General features: G+C 40.1%; 1 protein-coding gene across 9 annotated transcripts; it reads right to left on the bottom strand.

The window, feature by feature from the left end:
* Positions 1–1,051: 1,051 nt before the first annotated feature.
* On the bottom strand, positions 1,052–22,214 carry TBCCD1 (TBCC domain containing 1). 9 transcript variants are annotated; one of them, XM_019463430.2, is made up of 9 exons: positions 21,993–22,212; positions 20,332–20,469; positions 16,914–17,292; positions 13,161–13,316; positions 8,821–9,187; positions 6,774–6,960; positions 6,119–6,616; positions 4,879–5,029; positions 1,052–2,469 (listed from the first exon to the last, which is right to left on the bottom strand). In XM_019463430.2, the coding sequence occupies exons 2-8, from the start codon at positions 20,397–20,399 to the stop codon at positions 4,900–4,902; spliced, it is 1,785 nt and encodes a 594-aa protein (XP_019318975.2). In that variant the 5' UTR covers positions 20,400–20,469; positions 21,993–22,212; the 3' UTR covers positions 1,052–2,469; positions 4,879–4,899. The 9 variants fall into 9 exon arrangements, with proteins under 9 accessions (XP_019318975.2, XP_019318979.2, XP_019318980.2 ...); XM_019463434.2 differs by lacking the exon at positions 20,332–20,469 and adding an exon at positions 17,798–17,952; XM_019463435.2 differs by lacking the exon at positions 21,993–22,212 and adding an exon at positions 17,798–17,952 and having other exon boundaries at positions 20,332–20,422.
* Between the last annotated feature and the right edge of the window lie 230 nt (positions 22,215–22,444).

Genomic DNA, 22,444 nt, shown 5'->3' with positions numbered 1-22,444 from the left:
GTCCCTCTTACCTGGGCAATTTGGGGATTTCAAGGTGGCTGCTTGCTAGAAAATCAATGTCTTTTTTTTTTTTTTCCTCCAACAAAGCTTGCAGGAGAAAAGTCAAAAGGCCACCCTCTAATTCTGAATAGAAGTAACACGTTCCAAAGCAACGAAATTTGATGACTACTAAAGGCAATGCATGATCTTGTGTTTGAAACTGTCACTACAATGGACATTTTTGGGATGATTAGCAAAAATTTTAATACAGACTATATATTGTGCCACTGTAAAATTTCCTGATTTCATTCCATTTAAGAATCTGTACTACGACAACATGGGAGAATGTCTCTTTTTAGGACATGCATGCTAATGTCTTCAGGAGTAAAGGTTTGAGATGTCTGCAACCTACTCTCAAATTGTTGAGCAAAAATACTACTGCTCTCTAGAGTGGCAAAGTGAATGTAGTAACACGTTATCATCAAGTGGCAAATCTGGACAAGGGGTATGTGGGGAATCAGACTCGTGCAATTGTTCTTTAAGTTTGAAAATTTGTCGAGGCACGCACACAAGCTCCACTCCATAAGAAAGGGCTCTATGGTATACAGCCTGAGAGACAGAAAGCTACTGTGGAAATTATGATTCTGCAAAGGTTTAGCTAAGCCAAACCTGCCACCTGCTAGGTGGAATTTTTCTGCCATGATATCATATGGACACCTGTTTAGAGAACATTTCTGGGCAACTATTACACCTCTGACTTTTAGAATGAGATTACCTTTTATGTAAATTCAAAGAAACAACAAATCAATTCTTCTCCATTTTCATTTTCCTGGTCAAGTATATTCTTCTCAAAAGCCCATCTTCCTCCTGTTTCTACTAATAAAGCTCACCAACAAATGGGATGCCCCAAGACATTATGGTCAATTCCAAAAATAGCAAGTGTACCTTGACATGAAGATTATTGAGAAACAAATTATCAAGTTATGTGCTCAGCTTTCTGAATTTGATAAACTGGAAAGAAAGTATCTAATATCATGAATTTCACTAACCAATAATTTGCGAAACACACGTCCAAAACTCCAGTGTTTCTTTATTGAATTCTCTCTTGAATTCCATCTTAAAATAAAAACCATGAACCTCAATTAGAATTAACACACATTCTGAGGGTTAATTTCCACTTTAGAAAGAAAAGATCAAGCCCTTTTTTAATACAATTACTAGTTTAATGACCAGTGAGCATACGAAACAATGTTTATCAGCAGATTCACGTAATAATTTAATAATTATTTAATAATTTAATAATTATTTTCCTTTATCTTAAAGAATATAGCCTTCCCAATCAAATGTAAACTTTATTTTGCTATCATATCAAAGAATGACATTGGGAATTGCAAGGGAGCAGAATGCATGACCCCAAAATGTGCTACTTTAGCATGTAGATTATTTGGAGCTGAAGGCAAACAAGACCCTGCAGATTCAAGAAAAACTTTTCCTCTCCCTTAACTATCTAAAATAATTGAGACAGGGGGCCTGGCCCAGAATGGGAGCTACTACCAGAGAGAACTTTTAATCTAAATGACTCATCTGTAGGACAAGACAAACATCTAACCACCACACATCTGCTCTTTTTATCCTGAGAAGTCCCCCCCTCAGGCCCACATCCCACCCAGTCCTTAGCTCAGGGTGGCATAGTAGCCATAACCGCCTGACTTATTCCTGGGGCTCCTGTCCTTAGGAGGCTCCCATAGATATGTAATTAAAATTGTTTTCCTCCTGTTAATATGTCTGATGTCAATTTAATTAGTCAACTAGCCAAAAGAACCTAGAAGGATGGAGGAAAAACTCCTTCCTCCCCCATAAAACCTTTTCTAAAATTGAAAGTAAAGCTCTATCTTTTTCTCAAAAGGAGAAAATTACTTTTTAGAGTTTGCTTATTGAAACTTGGAAGCACAAAATGAAAAATAGGGGTTTTACACAATTTCATTGCTTCATACTTTTAAGGACTAAAATATCTTTGTATAAAACTATCTCTGCTATACTTATACACCAACAAACTATACTTTCATTCCAATTATTTTTTAAAAGGAGTAGCAATTTCCTTTCAAATAGTTACACAGAACTATAAAACTCTTATTTAACTCTAGAAAGGATGAGACCCTTTCGTCATACAAATTAAAATGTGAAGTTTACTTGCAAATCTACACTCCATCACTTTAATATTAACGTAAATACGATGAAACTGCCTTCATCAACTCCTTCATTTTGGCAACACAAAGATGAGCTTCCTGATGTTCTATAAACAATGTTTATATGATGGAAGTTCATCTAAAATTCAACATAAGCAATAGCATATGAGTGTGGAATGGAAATCAAGGAATGGTCTTAAATAGGAAGGAAAAAGCCCCAATATCTCTTAAGCAGCAAGAGCATCTTCCCAGTTTAGTTTCAAGACATGTACCATCGTCCATTCATCCTCCTGTTTCCAGAGCCCTGAAGATAACAAAAGAAAAATATTAATAACTTAATTTTCTGTTGCCTTTGTGCACATAAGAAAAAACTTGCATTTATAAAATCCTATAAATCAAGGTCAGATGACAGTTTAGAGTGATAAGATACATAAGGTTTAAGGTTAATTATATTCTTCTGAGGGTCATATTAGTTCCTAATAGAAAAGACAATCATATACAAACATGAAAAAGTGGCTGTCTATAGGGATTAGTCTAAACTAAGATTTACCTTCTTCTTTCCAAAGGAAATGGGAATTTTATCAGATTTCCAATTCTTAATCTCAGCATTTATTAAATACTATAAAATTCTTTTTTTATAAAAAGTAATACTTCAAAATGCAAACAACATATAGACAATAAAGAGTAAGTTTTTGCAGTTTTGGAAAACAGTTCAGCAGCTCCTAAAAAGGTTAACCTATGACCTTGCAATTCTACTCCTAGGTATGTACCAGAGAACCGAAAACACACATGCACAAAAACACTTGTGCACAAAAGGAACATAGCACCATTCACAATAAACTTGAAAACAATTGAGAAGGGAAATGCCTCAAATCTCAGATCGAATGATGAACAGACAGACCTCACTGTGTTTATCTAGACACTGGAATATTATCCAGCCACAAAAAGGAATGACCTACTGACACATCCTACAACACAGATGACCCTAAGATCACGATGTTAAGTGAGAGATGCCAGGCACAGAGGTCACACGTTGTAGGATTCCATTTACAGGAAATGTCCAGAGTTGACAAATCAAGAGACAAAAAGTAGCTTACTGGTTGACAGGGACTGGAGAAGAGAGAAGATACTGGAGGTGGAGGAATAAGGAGTGCCTGTTAACGTGTACGGGGTCTATATTCACGGTGATGAAAATGTTCTGGATGAAAGTTGCACAAACTTGTGACTGTATTAATAAAAGCCACTGAATCCTTTACTTTAAAAAGGTGAATTTCACGGTATGTGAATTCTATATGAAAAAAAAAATTAAGAATGTTTTCTTTCACCCTAGACGTCTAGCCTTGTTCCTCAAAGACAACACTTTCAGTAATTTCTTTAAACCCTTTCAGAAGTTTTTAAGGCATGTAATTAGCACATAACCATGTGTGATAATCCCTTTCTTTTTTGAAAACACACAAGGCAATATTTTACTCCTCCTCTTCTGCCTTCACCGCTCCAACCCCCCAGTTTAGAGATGATTCAGTATCAGCACCCACAGATATATCTTATTCTTTTTCTTTTTTTCCTTAAGTAAGTGCCATGCCCAGCTTGGAGCTCAATGTGGGACTTGAACTCACGACCCTGAGATCAAGACCTGAGCTGAGATCAAGAGTCGGACACTTAACTGACTGAGCCACCCAGGTGCCCTATACCTCATTCTTTTTAAAGATGCATTCTAGAACATGGATGAACCAATTCATTAGGCACCGGCCCTCTACTGGAAAGCATCTGGGTTGTTTTCCAGTCTGCAGCTATTTCAAACAATGCTGTAATGAACTTATTTTTAAAAAAGATCTTTACATAAATGAATGTATCTGTAAGATAAATTCTAATCAGTGAAATTGTTAAATTGGTAAATTCTAAGAAGTGAACTTGCCAAGTCAGAGATTGTGCGCATTTAGAATTTTTATTTTGTCAAACTATCCCCCCAAAAGTTTGCACAAATGTCCACGTTTTCCAGTGGTAAATGAAATGTCTTTCTAGTGTTGTATACCACCTTTGGATCCTTGTCAATCCAATAGAGGAAAAAAGTCTCTTAAATTACTTACAAATAAAAGTGAGTATCTTTGTCTTTGTATTTTTCTGTGCACTATTTATTGACATCTTCCGTCTGTTTTTCTGTTATTAGTCTTTAAAAATACTTCAAAAATAGAGAAAAGCAAACTAATTTCTATTTTAAAAAGAGTATTTTATATTTGGATTAAATTAAGTTCTGGTAAATTTATCTGTATCCACGCTCCTTCAGTATTCAAATCTTCGTTTGGATTAATTCTGGTAATTTATTAATGTTCATAGGTGCCACTAACAAAAATTCGCTGACTTAATTGATTTGTGTGTAGGGTGATGGGAAAGATGAAAGATGTGTTAGAAAGGTGAAAGAAAACAAAAGCTATGAATGGGGAAAGTAGTATCTTTGGAAGTACAACCTGTATTGGGCAAGAAGCAAAAAGAGTAAAACTTGCCCATTATATTTGCCCAGTATTCCATAGGCTCCACTTGGAATATTTTGGTTGGTCTTCTCACTGTAAAATGCAGTCAATATGGGTATGTCAAGTCTGTATATGCTGGTGGGAGTGATGGGGGAAAAGTGGCAGTGGCCAGTAACCTAATATTCTGTACAGTTTTTTTGGCATGCTTCTAAGATTTTCCCAAGATAATTTGTTCTAATGCCCACCAGTGTTTCCACGTAGGAGTCTTATCCTGCTGCTTGTTTGGAGCCTGCGGCAGGGGGCACCAGACTGTCCAGCTGTTGGCGATGTCCTGTATTAATCAGCCACTCATAAAACTTGTTCTCCACGAGTACCTGGAACTGCTTCCTCTGATCCCTAAAAGTGCCGTCACGAGCAAAAATAATGTAAGAACACTGGTTCACGTTCATTTTCCTCCAGGTGATTGTAAAACGCTTTAATGGGGTAGACATTAAATTGTGTCTAGTTATCCAAATAACTGCTCTATTGAGTTCTGTACATTGGAGCACTACCACCACCAAAAAAAAAAAAAAAAAAAAAAAAAAAAAAAAAAAATTATATATATATATATTATACACATATATATATGTATATTGGTCAGATACAATACAGTATATATAAAAGTATTCTGCACACTCCTCAGCTTCTATCCAAATGGTGCTCATTCTTCCAGATCCAACACAAATTCTTACTTCCTCCATAAATCTTCCCTGACTACCCATGCCACGTTTTTTGAAACTCTGTTAACCATACAGTGTGTCCCTGGCTTCCAGAGTTCAAAGACTAGTACCTTGAAATAAAATTTTGTGGTGAACATAATAAACCATAATCATCTAGTATCACAGCATGTAATTTAAAAATAAGATATTTTAGCGCCCCAAGTTTAGGATGGTTATAATTCCAGAATAAAAGACAACATTTTAAATGGATGAAATTTAGCTTTGTTTTAAAACACTATGCTTATTTTTCACATTTTACGGCAGATTAGGGAAAACTTTGACCAAAACTAGCATCAGTCCTTGGAGCAGCATTAGGAATCCACCCCTAGAGAGTCGGTCTGTGGTGGTTGCCAGGAAATCTGATTTCTAGCAAGCCCCTTGGATGACCTTAACACACAGCCAAGGTTGAGAACCACCAATAGAGTGTAGAGAAGTAAATTAAAAACTAAGCTGATTCATTCAAGTATTGGATTATATGGCATAGTCTATACATGACCTTTCATTTATAGAGTCCTTTATCTCTCAACAAACTTAAGCTTCTGAAAAGAAGTGAGTCTAATTCTTGGGCCTCTAAGTGCTCCCATCTCCCAACCAAACAGCCTGGAATAGGGACCTTAAAAGACACACTCTATCTTTCTGATTACTTTACCACGGCTGTAAACATGTACAGATTAATTTTCCCGTGGAATTTTATATAAGGCAAATTCTTCCTCTAGAAAACACTTACTTTGTCAAACGAGCCTCCTTCACAGTTTTCTGCCAGATTTGTATCTTCTGCTCTCTTTGACGCAGTGCTTTCTGATATGCATATGGAAGCCCCCCAGGTATCTCTGTCGTATCCCCTTCCATTTCAAAGGGGATAATAAATACATAGAATTCACAAGGTGGCAAGAGTCGGAAGACACTTGTGTCGCTGCTCTCTCTGCACACAATCATTGGATTATCCCAATAGTTAGGCACTGTAGCAAGGCCGGTCCTGGCCATGTGATCCTCCAGCATTGGATAATGGGTGTGAAAAGGGGCCAAAGTTACTGTCTGGTTTCCAGAGAGAATAAGTGGGCGTGTAGGCGTCAGAATGTGAAAGACGCAACCTGCCGTGGAAGAGATGGACAAACGGTGGCAGGCAGCAATGACTTTAATGTTGTCACAGCTGTGGAGGTGAAGAGCAGTCTGTATGGGGCCCAAGACAAATGTGCTATTCCTGCACTTCTCAATGGTCACAGATCTGTAATGTGAAAAAAATCAGGTGAATTCCCCAGTGAGAATAAGTGAATATTGTGCTACAAAACTATTCTCTGATAGCAAAATCAGAGGACTAGGACGATCAGTCCTAGTCCAAAGAAAACATCAGAATATCAGAACACTGTGGAGACTGTGCTTACCGTAAGGGAGACAGCAGATATATAAAAGATTCGTTGCAACGATGAATCTTTACATGTGCCCCCACCAGAGTATCTGAGCTCTTGGCCAAGGTCTGCTTGTAAACCTGGCTCATCACCACCATGCAGTGCATCCTAGGGGCCACGTGACTATTACAAGCAATCTTAGCTCTTTTGGTCGTCCCTTCAACTAGGTAAGAAAAATATAAATGAGATAGTTTCAAATCAAAGAAAACAACCATATGAGGTTACATATGTCTATGTGTGTATACGGGTCTAAAATTAGATACATACAAGGTTTGGGAAAATGTTAGATCTGGGCTTTGGGTAGGGAGGTGTTTGCTATACTGTTCTCTGTGTTTCTCAGTACGTTTGCGATATTTCATAATTTTTTGTCATAAAATTTTTTGAAACCTATAATCCATTCAAGATTGCCTACAGATCTAAGGTTTGTTTCATGTGTAACCATTCAAGTAATACACCTAAGTTCACATGGCCAGAAAGTGACAGAACTGGCCCAACTCAAATAACTCAAATATCTTCTCCAAGTTGACTCGATTTATACATCCCAGTCCTGAAATAATCTCTTTAAATTGCCATAATACTAATTTCAATCCCCTCCTCAGCTACTTACCACAGTATTCCATGAATTCTATTTGGATTCAGGTCTTTAATCCCTAGATCATTAGCGACTGAGAGCATACTTTCCTTCCACACACAGTGCCTCACACACACGGACACTTAAAACATCTGTGCAGGAGTTACCCTCCTAACACAGTCTCGCCATCGTGTGACTGGCTTCTCAGACTGTGCTTCCCTGCAAGCCATCAGGATACCCTTGTAGATAAATGAATACTGGCCAAATAGGAAGAGGTCACAGGAGTATGTGATTCTTCTTTTTTAAAAACAAAACAAAAAAACAACTTACTGCTTCCTTTTATTAAATAAGTAACACATGGTTATTGTAGAAAAATTTTAAATAGTGGCAAAAGAAGATAAAAATTATTTGTGATCTTGTTATCCACCACCATTAACATTTCGGTATAATCCTAAGAGATTAGATATCCTCTTTTTCCTACTAGTGACTACTGTTAACATCTAAACAACTGCTTGAGCCTATATTCTTTTATCAACATCAAAAATTTATGTAGTATGTCCTATATATTTATGGCACCCTTAGACATCTGGAAGTCTTTGACCTCCTCTAGAGCAATAGCTTGGTTAGACACGGAATTCGTGGATCACAATCTTTTCACTCAAGATTCTGTATATGTTGCTCAATCGTTTTGTTTTTTGGCATTATAAAAATTTGATACAAAACTCCTTTTTTTAATTACATGGAGCCTATTTTTTCCTTTATCTTTGAAATTCAGAGATTGTGGGAGTATATTCTAGTTTTGGGGTTTTTTTTCATTAATTTTGCCTGCAATTTGCCTCAGTATAGGCACCTACTTCTTTTTAAACTTCCATCCGAGCCCCCTTCTCTTAAAACTTCTACCTGGGCCAGAAGTCATGAGGCACCCGAACCTATCCTGGACTGTCAGGAATAGGTATTTGATGTGACCAAGGCCAGGATTTTCTTTACTGTAACTTGAGTTTTCCAATTTAGAAAAATCTAATTTGTTTGTGTCTGTGTGCCTAGATAGGACCCCATCTCTACACCAACTGTCTGACGCTGTAACTGTGGAAAGGCCAAATGCTGCTGTGGTGCATGGAAAACAGGAAAGCCTTAAGCAAAGGAGCATGTGAGAGGGCAAGGGAGAAAGAGTCTGAATAAAGAAGAGCAGAGAAAGAGAGGACTGACCCAAGATGGAATTGCTGTTAACTGTAACCACAACGATCCAGAATCACAAATCAACTCTCTGACTCTTGCTGCCTTGACAGGAAAAAGTCATAGACAAAAGAGAAATGTTCCCTTTTCTTCTCTCTTATAGTAGCAATATTTTTCAGGTCTTCTACAAAAGATGTAGGACTATTAATACACCAGAAAACACACACTTCCTTCACTTGTCATCCAATTTTTAATATAGATGAAAATACTGAAAAATACCTTGGTGAGCCCAAGCCAATTTCTTTCCAGACTTGAGGCAGGCAGATGTACCAAATGGATTCCCAGTCAAACAGGTTCTCAGCCAGGCTTCCAGCTTGTAGAAAGAAAAGGTCTTAGAGAGCCTTGAGAAGCCACTTTCTGCATGTAGTGGTTGCCACAGTGCAAGTTCATGAAGTGGATATATCTTCCTGGCTCCACTCACTGTACCTTCAATCAGAAAGCTGAGGGCCACAACAGCTTCTCGAGAGACGAGACTACTATGGGTCGAATGAAATGATGCAGTGAGTTGTTCTGGATCTAAAAGCAGCTCAAGGAGGTCTGACAGATGATCATAGACAAATGCTTGGTGACTGTAATCATTCCAGTTCTAAAAAATATCAAAATAAAGCACACTTAACAAAGAGATTCTACAAGACCTGAAAGTGTTGTATTTTAATTGTTTTGTACTTATATTTTGCCTCATCTCCTAAAAAGCATTTAAGGTAGCAATGTACACCTCATAAAGATTTTTTAAATATATGTGATAGGTATAAACAGATTCTCTGCCTTCTTTGGCTAATTCAAAAGTAATACTAACAGCTAATCCTTAGTGTGTGCCAACCAGTAAGTGTTATACAAACCTTAACATATTTAATCCTAGCAACAATCTTGCAAAAGATGCCATTACCATGCTCACTTTACAAATAAGGAAACGGAGATAGAGAAAGGTTAAGAATCTTACCCAGGGTCACAGAGCTGGTAAATACTCTAGGTTTCAGATCTAACTTTCGATGAAGCACTGGGTTTCCTTTTTTTTATTTGTCATTTTGTCTATTTGAGAGAGACAGCAGGGGAAGCGGCAGAGGGAAAGAGGGAAAATCTTAGGCAGAATCTTAACCTTAAGAATCTTAATCTGACTCAGGGCTCAATCCCAGGACCTGAGATAATGACCTGAGCTGAAACCAAAAGTTGGGTGCTCAACCAACCGAGCCACCCAGGGGTCCCATGTTGGGTTTCTCTACTTACCTTCTCATATTACAGGAGGAACTTCAAATTCCACTGGATGAAACAATGCAACTGATCTTACAGTAGCTAGATTTAAGACAAGTTATAACTTTTGGAATAAGCTTGGAGTTGGCAGATGTCTCAGTGACTTGGCTCATTCATTTGACAGATATTTTGTGAATATCTCTCATGTGGTATGAGCAGTGTTAACCGATGAATTATGCAAATTGGCTACGACATAGTCTTGTCCTCAAGGAACTCAGAGTCTATGTAGTGAAAAAACAATATAAGCGAGCAACTATTACACAGTGAGATAAGACCTAGGGCAGAGATCTGTGAAGACATGCTAGGAACATGAGAGGAACAAGGAACTCCCCTTGGGGAAAAACAATCATTGTGGAGTGCTGTTTGAACAGATTCTTAATTAACGCAAACATATTTTTAAAAAAGGCTTAGGCCTAGGGAACAGCGTATGCAAAGACCCATAGGAATAAAATTACCTGTTGTGTTCAGAAAACTGGAAGTTCTGGGTGGGATTTAGGAAGCATGCTGGGAAGTGTCAGGTAAAGTTAAAATAGTAGGCAGGGACCAATCAGGAAAGGCCTGTAGGAAACCCTAATAAAACATCTGGGCTTTATTTTGTGTGCCAGGGACTTTAGGGCTATTTTCTAAATAGCTGTACCCTTTTTTCTTTTTAATAAATTCTCATTTGGATACCAAAGAACATGTTAGGGACACTTGGATGGCTCAACTGGCTAGGCATCTGACTCTTGGTTTTGGCTCAGGTCACAACCTCATGGTTTGTGAGTTCAGGCCCTGCATCAAGCTCTGTGCTGACAACACGGAGCCTGCTTGGGATTCTCTCTCTCCCTCTCTCTCTGCCCCTCCCCCACTCGTGCCCATGCGTGTGCTCTCTTTCTCTCAAAATAAGTAAATAAATACTTAAAAAATAAAAAAAAAACACGTCAAAGCAGAGCTGTCACTCTTCATCTCTCTTATTGCATCCTCCTCACCCATCGTAGGCCCTGAGGTGGCCCCATGGAGCACAAGATGAAAACGGCAGTGACAATGATAATTCATTGATGGCAGCTTTGGCAGGAGACAGATCTAATCCTTCTGCATTTACAAAGTCCAGTGTAGTGGGTGGGGTGCAGATTAAAAGCAGAGTGACCAGATAGGATCTAATTATGGAAATCAAGGTCCCCCCACCCCCAAAATGTCATTATGGTCTATATAAGAGGAAGAGACAGAGTTTTATTATATATATATATATATATATATATATATATATATATATGTGTGTGTGTGTATATATATATTTTATTATTTTTTTTTTTAAAGATTTTATTTCTTAAGTAATCTCTATACCCAACGTGGGGCTCGAACTCACAATCCTAACATCAAGAGTTGCATGCTCCACTGACTGAGCTAGCCAGGTCTTCTGAAAAGGGACAGACTTTTAAATTAGAGTTATTTTGGAGGCAGAATCGGGAAGACTTGACAAATAACTAGGTACAGGTGCTGAGAGAGTGAGCATCGGAAGCTGGTGGTAACTTGCACTGGCATAGAGAATATACGTTAATTTAAGTAAAGGGAGATTTTACTGTAGGCACACGTGGTCATCTCCCAAACTGAAGTGTAGGTAGGCCTCATAAGAACTGGAACTGGAAGGCTACCTTAAACCTGGTTCTTTCTCAGAGGCCAATGTCTCTACATGTCTGTTCCATTCTACTCTTTTTCTCTGATTACTTCAGTTTCTAATCCCTCATAACTCCAGGGCACTCATGAACATGGTGGCTATTCTGGTACCAATGTCACCTGAGCCACCAGCTCAAGCACCGCTCACAGACTGGTAACTTCTTCAGTTCCTGGGGCTACTGATGGGGCCAGGTCATCATTTCCAATCAGACCAATTTCACATACATACCTATGAATGGGTTACTCTAGTCAAGGGTCCATCTCTGGTCTAATCAGTTGTAGGGAAAGGTCATGCTATAGCACAAACTAAGTCACCATTTACTGGTGCTTACTATGAAACAAGTCTCATGCTATTATATTAGTGAATTCTCACAGCCATCCAGAAATGTGCAATATCATCCCCACTTACCAAAGAGAAGCCAAGGCCTAGAAAAGTTAACTAACTTGCCTAAAATCATGTGATACCAAGTGGCAGAGCCAATTTGAATACAGACTACAGATGGTTCAAAACACCGTCTCTATACGGTACCCACTCAACAGGAAATACATGTGGAAAGAGCACACAATTATTGGCCTTTCTAATACATCTGGACTTGGGCATTCTGAAATTAAGGTATAGATAGGGTATCTGCGTGAAGAGGGGAATCTAAAATGCAGACAAACTCAGGAGTCATTGAGATATATAGAGTAATGGGAAGAGAAGAATTATGTTTAAAGAATATGTCTAGTGTGAGGGGGGAAAAAAAAAAAAGAATATGTCTAGTGAGAAGACAAAATGGCCCCAGGCAGAATCCGGGGGGAAAAGCAGCCTGTCGGGGCCAGGGGGGGAAGCTCATGAAGAAGAGTGAGAAGGAATAATTAAAAGCAGAACCAGGAGGGAATAGCATCATGGAATATAAGGGTGGCCAGATTTACTCGAAAAAGATTATAAAAGTACCAAATATCAGAGAGGTTTTTGTTGTTGTTGTTTGCCTCAGAACAATTTGTGTGTGTGTGTGTGTGTGTGTGTGTGTGTGCCTCAGAACATTTTTAAGGAACCTGCACATGGCAGTAATACTGAGGTCTATGTTTTCCTTAAAGTTCTTCAGAATACTTTTACATAAACGGGTAAAACCATTTCAGTTTTCCTTACAAAGACAGAAGAAATAACATAATTTCTAAAACTCACAACATGAGGCAGTTAAATTTAACTTCTAGGTCATCACATCATATAATATTACATAAGCATGCTGAGCTTAAGCATACTGAAGCACATCATTTAAACATATGAGAAGATATTTTTACAGAAGTTTCGTCAGTAGATCTCAACAGACTTTGCAAACACTACATCTTTTCATTTATCCTACCTTAGTCAAATAAGTAGATTCAAATTCATTGACATTTGCAAAACTGAGAATTCTAATGAGAGTACAGTGAATAGTTTGCCCCCAAATCATGCAATTTTTGTGTCACCAAAGGAGCAGAAATCACCTATTTCAACTAAGATTGAAAATATTTATTTTGTTTTATAATAAGGAAAAGAAATGAAAAAAGCAAAACAAAGCAAGCATGCCAGCAAATGACTGGCTTATATAAGTAATCCTAACACAATTTTTAATGAAGACAAATCATCTTCCTCACAAATTCCCTTTCAGAGGAGACCAAAATTTAAACAGTACCTTATTATGGCAACTGGATTTTTCAGCCAAGTCAGGAGACTGAGATCTATTTCTGGGACTAGGCCACTCTTCTCCAATCAAAGATGTCCTCAGGGAAACCTTGTTTAACTGCTGTATATATAAGAAGAGCAGAAACTGTAGGGTGTCCACTGAAAGCTGTCCAAGAAGAAAAGAGATGATGAACACATGTCTTTAAACCACACCAGTCCAGGGACACCTGGATGGCTCATTTGGTTAAGTGTCTCTTTTTTTTTTTTTAATGTTTCTTCATTTTTGAGAGAGAGAGCGCACATGCGCGCATGAGCAGAGGGAGGGGCAGAGAGAGAGGGAGACACAGAATCTGAAGCAGGCTTCAGGCTCTGAACTGTCAGTACAGAGCCTAATGTGGGACTCGAACCCATGAACCAGGAGATCATGACCTGAGTCGAAGTCTGACGCTTAACTGACTGGGCCACCCAGGTGCCCCTAAGTGTCTGACTCTTGATTTTGGCTCAGGTCACGATCTCATGGTTTGTGAGATTGAGCCCCACATGGGGCTCTGCACTGACAGATTCTCTCTCTCTCTCTCTCTCTCTCTCTCTCTCTCTCCCTCTCTCTCCCTCTCCCTCTCTCTCACAACCCCCCTCAAAATAAAATAAACTTAAAAAAAGAAAATCACATCAGTCCCTATTCTACAACTAAGTAGATATAGTAAAATAAATTCACGACAGTTTGCTGATCTTAAGAACAAAAATGTAGAAACTTGCTAGCATTTGATATGTAGGTCTCTGATACCCAGGAGTTCCTAAAATCAATTAAACTGAAGTCACCTACCTTCTTGGAAAGCTATGTAGCATCTTTGGCTGTAGACATTCTCTCCCAAAATTGATGAAGTGGAAAAGATGGAGTACATACTTTTAAAAAGTATATTATTTCAAAAGTTTACAATTAAAAAAAAGGAAACACTTTAGTCATTTGAATAAATAAATTAATGGAAGAAAGGAAGAAGGAAATTTCACCAAAACTTGGAGGTTGGTCTAACCTAAGACTCACAGACTTATCAACAAAGTTTAGGGTATCAATGCAACACTTGAAACTGTATGTAATTTTTTGGTGTATGTACATTTTATAGGGGAGTAGGACTCAGGTTTTCATCAAGTTCTTCAAAGAGTGTGTGACTTAAAAAAATATCACTGGTCTGATAGAGGTTTATAAATCATTTCGTATTTGAAAAAGGGTCTGGTTTGAAGCTCAGGATTTGAAGTTCATGATTATCCTCAGATATCCATTCCCATGCACATACAGGAGGCACAAAAAAGTAACACATCTGGTACTATAGCTATAGAATAGCTGAAAATCACTCTACCTAAGAACTTAAAAATACAGAATCTCAGGATCACCTAGACCTACTCAGTCAACTGTCAATGGAACCCCATGAATCTACCTATTAAACGTTTACTTTCTTAATCAAGTTTTTTGAGATAACTGTAGATTTGAGATTACATGCAGTTGTAAGGATAGAGAGACCCCGTGTACACTGTATTCAGTTCCCCATCTTGCAAAGCTATAATACAGTAGCACTACCAGGCGACTGACGTTGGTGCAGCCAAGTTACAGAACATTTCCATCAACACAAGGATCTTGCACGTTGCCCTTTTATAGCCACACTCACTCCCTGCTTCCCCCTCCCACACCCACCCCTTCCTTAATCCCTGACAATCACTTATCTGTTCTCTATTTTTGTCATTTCAAGAATGTTATATAAATACAGTATGAAACCTTTTGGGACTGGTGTTTTTATGCTCAGCAAAATTCCTTGATTTTCTACATACTTCCATTGAATAATTATATGTTATCATTATTCTTTCATATACCTTCCTATTCAAGAGACTATAAGATCCTTGTCTTTTTCATTTTTCTATTCCTGGTAATTACCATAGCACATAGCACATAATAAGCACTCAAAAAATGTGGAGCTTCTTGAAGGTTTCATTCATCTCTGTATCCAGCATCCACTACTGTACCTCACACATAGTAGACACTCGATAAATGTTTAATTAACGAATAACTATACTGTTCTTTATCTCTTGGTTGCTTGCAACACTTTCTTTCAATTTCCAAAACCCTGTTTAGATATTACGACATGTGGCAGAGAGTGACTAGTACTAACTAAATATACCTTCGCTTTTCTTCCTGGGCACACGACTACATAGTATTTCCCAGCCTCTCTTGAAGTTAGACATGGTATAACTGAGTTATAGTCAATGGAATGTGGGTGGATTGACATATACTATTGAGTCTCCCAAAAACTCTCCCAAAAGAAATGGCAGTAAAAGATTCCAAGACCCTAGTGGACATGGCTGGGAAAAATTGTATCATGCCTGCAATTATTCATTTCCACATCCTCCGGGAGGCTTTTGGGTCCGATACATGGCCATAGGAGTTCTTTACCTCCTGTGAGGTAGTTTATCTCCCCAACTTCCTGATTTTAGACATGGACATATGACAAAGCTTTAGCCAATGGAATGAAAGTCATTGCAGTCTATGTCACATCAGAGCCAAAGTTTTAAGAGGCATCCTGAGCTTTCTCCTGCTCTGCTGCTCTTCCCTTCTGTCCTAAGAATAGGCACGACCAACACAGAACATGTTTCTTCGGCCTGGGTCCCCAAATGAGGAGACACAGGGAGTCAAGCCATCACCTGGAAGAGAGGCCTAGCTAAAGTGCAAGCTGCACATAGAATAAGCAAGAAACAAACCTTTGTTACCGTAAACCACTGGAATTTCATTTTTGTTTGTTTTTAACTGCAGCAAAGCTAATATAATTGTGGTTCCAAAAGACAGATGACTAGATCCCTGAGTTATTGCTCGGACAACAGCAGCCTAGAGATCCATCCAACCGGATGCCCTGTGGTATACTGCTGCTTGAAGGAGAAATAAACTGTTAACTGCGCCAAGCCATGGAAATGCCAGGATTGCTTATTACTGTAAGGAGCCTACTCTGATTAATATACTTTCTCTGTGAAGTCTTTCCTGATCACCGGAACTAATCATTCTCTTCCCTATTCTATTTCTGCACTTTACGTTACACTTTTACTATTGTACATTCTACACTATCAAATAGCACTTTTTCACACACCAACCTCCCCTACTACGCTAGGAGCTCCATGAGGGCAGAGATGCTATTCCAATCATCTTTGAATCCCAGCACATAGCAGATGCTTACTTAAAAACAGTCGGGTGCCCTTATGAACCATGTATCAATGGTTCATAAGCACTGACTCACCTTAAAATATTTTTAACTTTCTTTGAGAGACATAGGGCATGCGTGTGTTCAAGTCAGGGAGGGGCTGAGAGAGAGGGAGGGAGAAAGAATCCCAAGCAGGCTCCACACTGTCAGCATGAGCCCAGTGCAGGGTCCGATCTCACCAACCATGAGATCATGACCTGAGTGGGAATCAAGAGGTGGACGCTTAACTGACTGAGCCACCCAGGTGCCCCTCACCTTAAAATATTTTTAAAGTCAATGAAAGTATTTGCTTCTTTCATTTGCTGTGTTCTTGTAATGTTTTGGAAGTAGGTGAATAGGGATTGCTAAGTAAGAGCTAATTCATTAAATACCACCCAAATGGAACTGTTTAAAAAAAAAAAAAAGGCACTTTGGGATCACAATGATCATTCACCTAGAACCACACACTGCACAACTAGTACAAAACTTACAAATAGTTTCTTTCTCAAAACAATGAAACACACATACACATACATATACATCTATACCTGATTTCTTTGCTTTTCGACTTCATCCTCAGACATGCAGTTGGACAGAAGCTCGGACCATTCCAGGCGCTCTTCTGGTGTCTTCACTGCAAGACTATCAAATATTTCAAAGTAAAGCCACGCCAGATCCTTGGCCAACTGCAGCTTCCCACATGCAATGTGCCTCCACGTAGACCAGTACAGGCGTGGGTAAGCCCCCTCTGTGGCCCGGGTTCGCACATAGGTGGATATCTTCCTGAGATAGTGAAGACTGAACTTGGATGGAGGGGGGACTTGCAAGGCACCCACTATAAAGGGTTCTGCTTTCACCCAGAGGAGAACTCCGGACTGAGCCATATTATCTCTAAGGACATCTGTGTGAAAAGACTTCTTGGCATACCTACGAAACAAAAGTTTTTTCACAGACTGATTTGAACAAAACTCATTTATGCATTTTCTTTTGATTTTTTGTTTTGTTTCACTTACACGGTTTCTTTAAGGTGACCCCTCCCTTAACTATTTTAAGATGTACTAGGTCAGTTTAAAAAGCAGATCTAGTTCATCAACCAAGAGCAGAATTCTTGGTCAGATCTCACTCCAACCCATTTGAACAAGAAAAATTTTGTGATGAAACAAAATTATCTTCCTTGAATTGTTTGAAGTGGTTGTTTTAAGAAGAGTGTAAATGTATGAAGTATGAGTTCCTGCTCAGGAAAGGAAGAAATGAGTCACCTCTTCACAGGACATCTTTGCCTGCCCTGAGGGGGAATGGTAGTCAAAATAAGGGGGATAAGACTTCCAAGTCAAATCACTTACACATAGAGGATGGCAGGTTAAAATTCTGGATGTGTTAACTGACATATAGTTCAATATGAAGCACTAACATGAGGCAGATGAATACTCACACAAGCATAGGCTGCAAAAATAGATCATCTTTATTCTCTGTAACAGTGAACCCGTTCTGGCATATTCTTTGTGCTTAGTTCAGGTGCAGTGCTTTTAGATTTTGCTTGTTGGTTCTTGGTTTTAACAATATACAATTTTTATGGGATAGTTCTAGCTAAAAACAGAAGGGGAAGAAATCATCCACTGTTCCACCATCAAAGGGAAACTAGTAAACATACTCTTGTGTTTCCTTTCTATCTCTTTTTCTACACAGACCGGAGGTTAGTTTTTGAATTTTCAAATGTGCGATAATACCATGTATACAATTCTGTCACTCTAAATAAATGTACCCGCATGTATTCACCTGTTCTCCTATTTTCAGACATTAAGTAGGTTTAAAAGTTTTCACAAAAACAAGGCACGCAAAATACTGATCATTGTTGAAGCGGGGTGATGAGCACATGGGGGTTTATTTACCTATTCTACTTTTGTGTATGTTAAAATTTTCCACTATAAAAAAAAAAGCTTAAATGTAGGTGAAGGGTGAAGGGGATTAAGAGGTACAAAATTCCAGTTATAAAATAAGTCACGAGGATAAAAAGTACAGCATGGGGAATCTAGTCAATAATACTGTACTAACTTTGGTGACAGATGACACCCACCCTTGTGGTATTTTTGTAATGTATATAGTTGTCAAATCACTACGTTGTACAACTGAAACTAATACAATGTGTATCAACTATACATCAATTAAAATAATGAAGAGTTTAAATGTTATAATTAATGCTATATTACTGTCTTTCTGTGTATTTTCTGCACTATGATTATTTCCGGGAAAATTTTCAGATGTGTATTTGTGAAATGAAGTAAATGGCATTTCTAAAGCTCCTGATACATATTCCCATTGCTTTCCAAGATGACTGTATCAAACTGTATCATCACTTGACCAAGGGGTACCACTTGACCATTGAGCAATCCTCAGCATTAAAAATATCACTTTAAAAAACCTTCCTTATACGACTGATGGAAAACGTTTTATTGCTATAATTGTATTTTGCCTTTCATTCCAAAAAAGGCATGCGTCTTTGGGGAACTATCTGCTCCAAAAATAACTGACATCAGTCGAATGCTTAATACCTGCGAGGTAGCACGCTAAATATTTTTCATTTTCACCTCCTTTCGTTCTCTCAACCACCTGGAGATAATATGATTGTCCCCATTCTCAGATGAGAACACTGAGGCTTAGAGAAGTCAAGGGACTTACTCACACTCTTAAGTTGCCACTGTTCTGGATCAGAATTCAAGTCGGTCTGACTTGAGAACCGTGTTATTTACAAATGTACTTTAGGAACCCAGTTTGGGAAGAATCTCCGAAAACGGGACTGGATCCAGGAGAGGATTACCAGAATGAGTGGCCTTAGATGTGAGGCCACAAAGGGCCAGGTAAAGGAATGTGGGAGCATGAACAGGAAAGAAGGGTGTGAGAGGCTAAACGACAGCTGGCTTCATACAAGGGAATGGCTTAGCGTTGTTCTGAGTAAAAGAGATCAGAGTTAACGTGAGAAAGATCTCAGTTCGCCCCCAAACGGAAAGCGACTGCTCTGTGAGATACTGAACTCCTGTTCCTGACGTGTGCGACCAAACGCCAGGGTACGAACTCTCCATTTAACTGCGAGACTCCAGACGGCTAAATTCGTAAACAAACAAGGGCTCTGTGGCTCTCAAGAGCAGCCCCGGGGAGGGCTGGGGTTGGGGTTTTCAGGCGGGGACAGCGGCCTGAGACCACAGAGGTCCTCTGGGGGCTTCGCCGACACCTCCGATGTTGTCCGGGTTCCGGGCCGCACCAGCTCCCCGGCCGGACTCTGGGAACCGGGATGGCCCAGCCGACAGGCCCCGTGGCGGGCCCGAAACCCGGCCATCTCCAGGGCAGCCTCCCCACCCTCCCTCCCTGGCGCCGGCCCGCGCGCAGTTACCTGCGAAGGCACGGCCGCTCCGCCGCACCCTCCGCGTGCCGCCGCGCCCCGCTCACCCGGCCCAGCCCCTCGCCCACCGCCTCCTCCACTGCGCAGGCGCCAGGCCTCGCACCACAGAGAACCGGAGGCCCACGCAGCTAGAGCGGCCGCCAGGTTCTCCCGCGGACTGAGAAAAACTCGGCTGAGGCTGAGAGTCCCCGGTGCTGGGACCTGGAGCCATGCCTGCCCGCTTTCTGGTGCCGCGCCTCCCCACGCAGGGAAGTAGCAAGTTTTTTATTGCTCCACCCAACCAAGGTCAGCCAGTAGCTGCTGGTAAGGTCAGCACGCTTTGATCAGTAATATAACAATGACAGTTTACGTTTGTAGTGTTTACTAGGGGCCGGCAATGTGTAAAGCACGTTTATGTGCTATTATCTCAGTCTTCCCAAGAGCCCTTCAAGTTAAGTACACTTGACTTACTGAGAAGTAAACTAGAGGTAAAAGAGGTCTATGTAATAGATCCCTAAGGTCACACAGAAAGAGAGCTCCCAGGATAGAAACCCAGGCCGTCTGAAGCAACCCCCCAGGATTAGCTCCTTAACTTTGTTAGCTGTCCTGCCACGTTAGGGCCTTCACGAAGCTTTTTTGGATTCCACCCTACAGAAGACATCACTCCTTCCTCGAAGCCTCCACGTAATGATTTTTAGCCATTTCCTGGTTTCTTAGTTCGTTTATGGCCTCTATAGGTGTGGGAGATACAAAAGTAAATAAGGCGATAAAATGCAATTTAGTTTCTCTTTGATGTGGCCTCCCCTATTAGGCGTTTTCCTGAAAGCAGTAACCTTATCTTCCTCTTCCCTCTATGAGTCAGGAGACAGGGTCTTTGGATTCAAACAGATCTGGGTGAGAATTCAAGCTGCACCACTACCTTGAACAGATTCTGTCACCTCTTAGCCTTTGTTCCAACAGCAATGATTATTGAGCACAACTGTGTGTCTGGCACAGTGCTAGGCACTAGGACCCCAGCAGTGAACAAAATAGATAAGATCCTTTTTTGGAGTGTATATTTTAATAGGAAGAATAGATAATATGTATTAAGGAAAAAATTGGACAATTTCAGATATTAATAAGTGCTATGAATTTGGAGGGGGAGGTAGGGGGGTCAATGCTGAATTTGAGCTGAGGACTGAAGAATAAGCCATCATATGAAAATCGCAGTCGAAGCAACTTTTACTCTGTGGCAGGCTTCATTCTAAGGTGCTGTTCTATTCAGGTGTGAACAGAACAGTCCAGGTTCATGCTGTCTTGAAACTGGCATCCAGTTGTGTGAGTGTGGGGGATAGGGATGGAAAAAAATAGGATGGTGTAAGAGTAAGGGACTCAGTAGGGGCTGTTTTTGATTGGTTGATCAAGGAAGTCTTCTCTGAAGTAGTGACATTCCAACAGATTTGAGTGGAAAAAGGAGTCACCCATGTTAAGAACTAAGGGAAGAGTGCTTCAGGCAGAGAGAAAAGCTAGAATAAAGGCCTTAGGGAGAAATAAGTTTGGTGTATTTAAAAAAGAAAAAAACCAGTTTTGCTGGAACATGGTAAGAAGTATACTCCTTAGGTGCAGGTACAGATCATCTTAAGCTTTAAAATTCTTTTTCCAGCTTTCTTGTGACATATACAGAGTTTTACAAGCTATCATAAAGAGTTGGGGTTTTATTTTAAATGCAGTGAAAAGCCATTCGGGGCTTTTGAGCAGGGTAATGACAGGATCTGATATGTTTGTAAAATATCATGGGGATGGGGGTCAGGAGTGAACACAAGATACTAAAATATTAAGAGTGGAGGCAGGAAAACCACTTAGGAGGCCTTGCCAAGTGAGAGGTGATGTGACTTGGCCCTGAGAGGTAGTGGAGATGTACAGGAGCGGAAAAGATTCAGGATACAGTTTAAAGGCAAAGATTTGGATAGGGGACACAAGGGGAGGAATCAAGGTAGACACCTACAATTTCGTCGTGAACAAGTAGGTGGTGGTGCAATTAATCAGATGAACAAAAGCAGGTGGGGCGAATCAAAGAGTTCTCATAAGTGTGATGATAGTTATTCGTTGCGTGTTTACTGTGCAAGACGCTGTGCTAGACGGTTTACAGCTTTTCTCCCTTTAAAGTTTCACAACATTGCCAGTAAAATGTTTTGCCTCAGGTTTGTAAATAAAGTTTAGGCTAGACTTGGGGGGGGGGGGTATGGGAGGGGGTATGGAGGGGGTATGTTCTCACCGCTAAGAAGTGGTGGAAGCCGAATCCGAACCTAAGTATGTCTGCCTCCATAGCCTCTTCTCCGTGAAACCCAGGCAATTTTCTTCCGGGATTGTTCGAAGAGGGTAAATAAGTTCTCCTAAGCAATTCGTCCGCCCTACGTTTGGCGTAGAGTAATTGTCTCCGCCCATTCCTCCAAAGTCCCTCTGCTCCCGCATCCAGCTCAAAGGTCTACATGAATGAAATTCCGAGACTTGTAACCGAGGTAAACCTTCCCTCCCACAATTGGTCAGTGCTGCAGGAGGAACTTCGTGATTGGTGGAGAGTCCGAGGAGGCGGGCGGGGGGAATTCCTATACCTCGGGTGCCCTCGCTTGGCATCGTTTCGCCCCGACCGCCTTTTTACGTAGATTTCTACGACTCGCCGCTACCGGGCCTGAGCGGATTCCTGCGGCGGCGCGATCCTCTGACGTT

Source organism: Panthera pardus, unplaced genomic scaffold (assembly GCF_024362965.1).
Source record: "Panthera pardus isolate Hobbes unplaced genomic scaffold, ASM2436296v1 HiC_scaffold_16, whole genome shotgun sequence".
NCBI lineage: Eukaryota > Metazoa > Chordata > Mammalia > Carnivora > Felidae > Panthera > Panthera pardus.
This window is presented reverse-complemented; position numbering and strand designations above follow the sequence as displayed.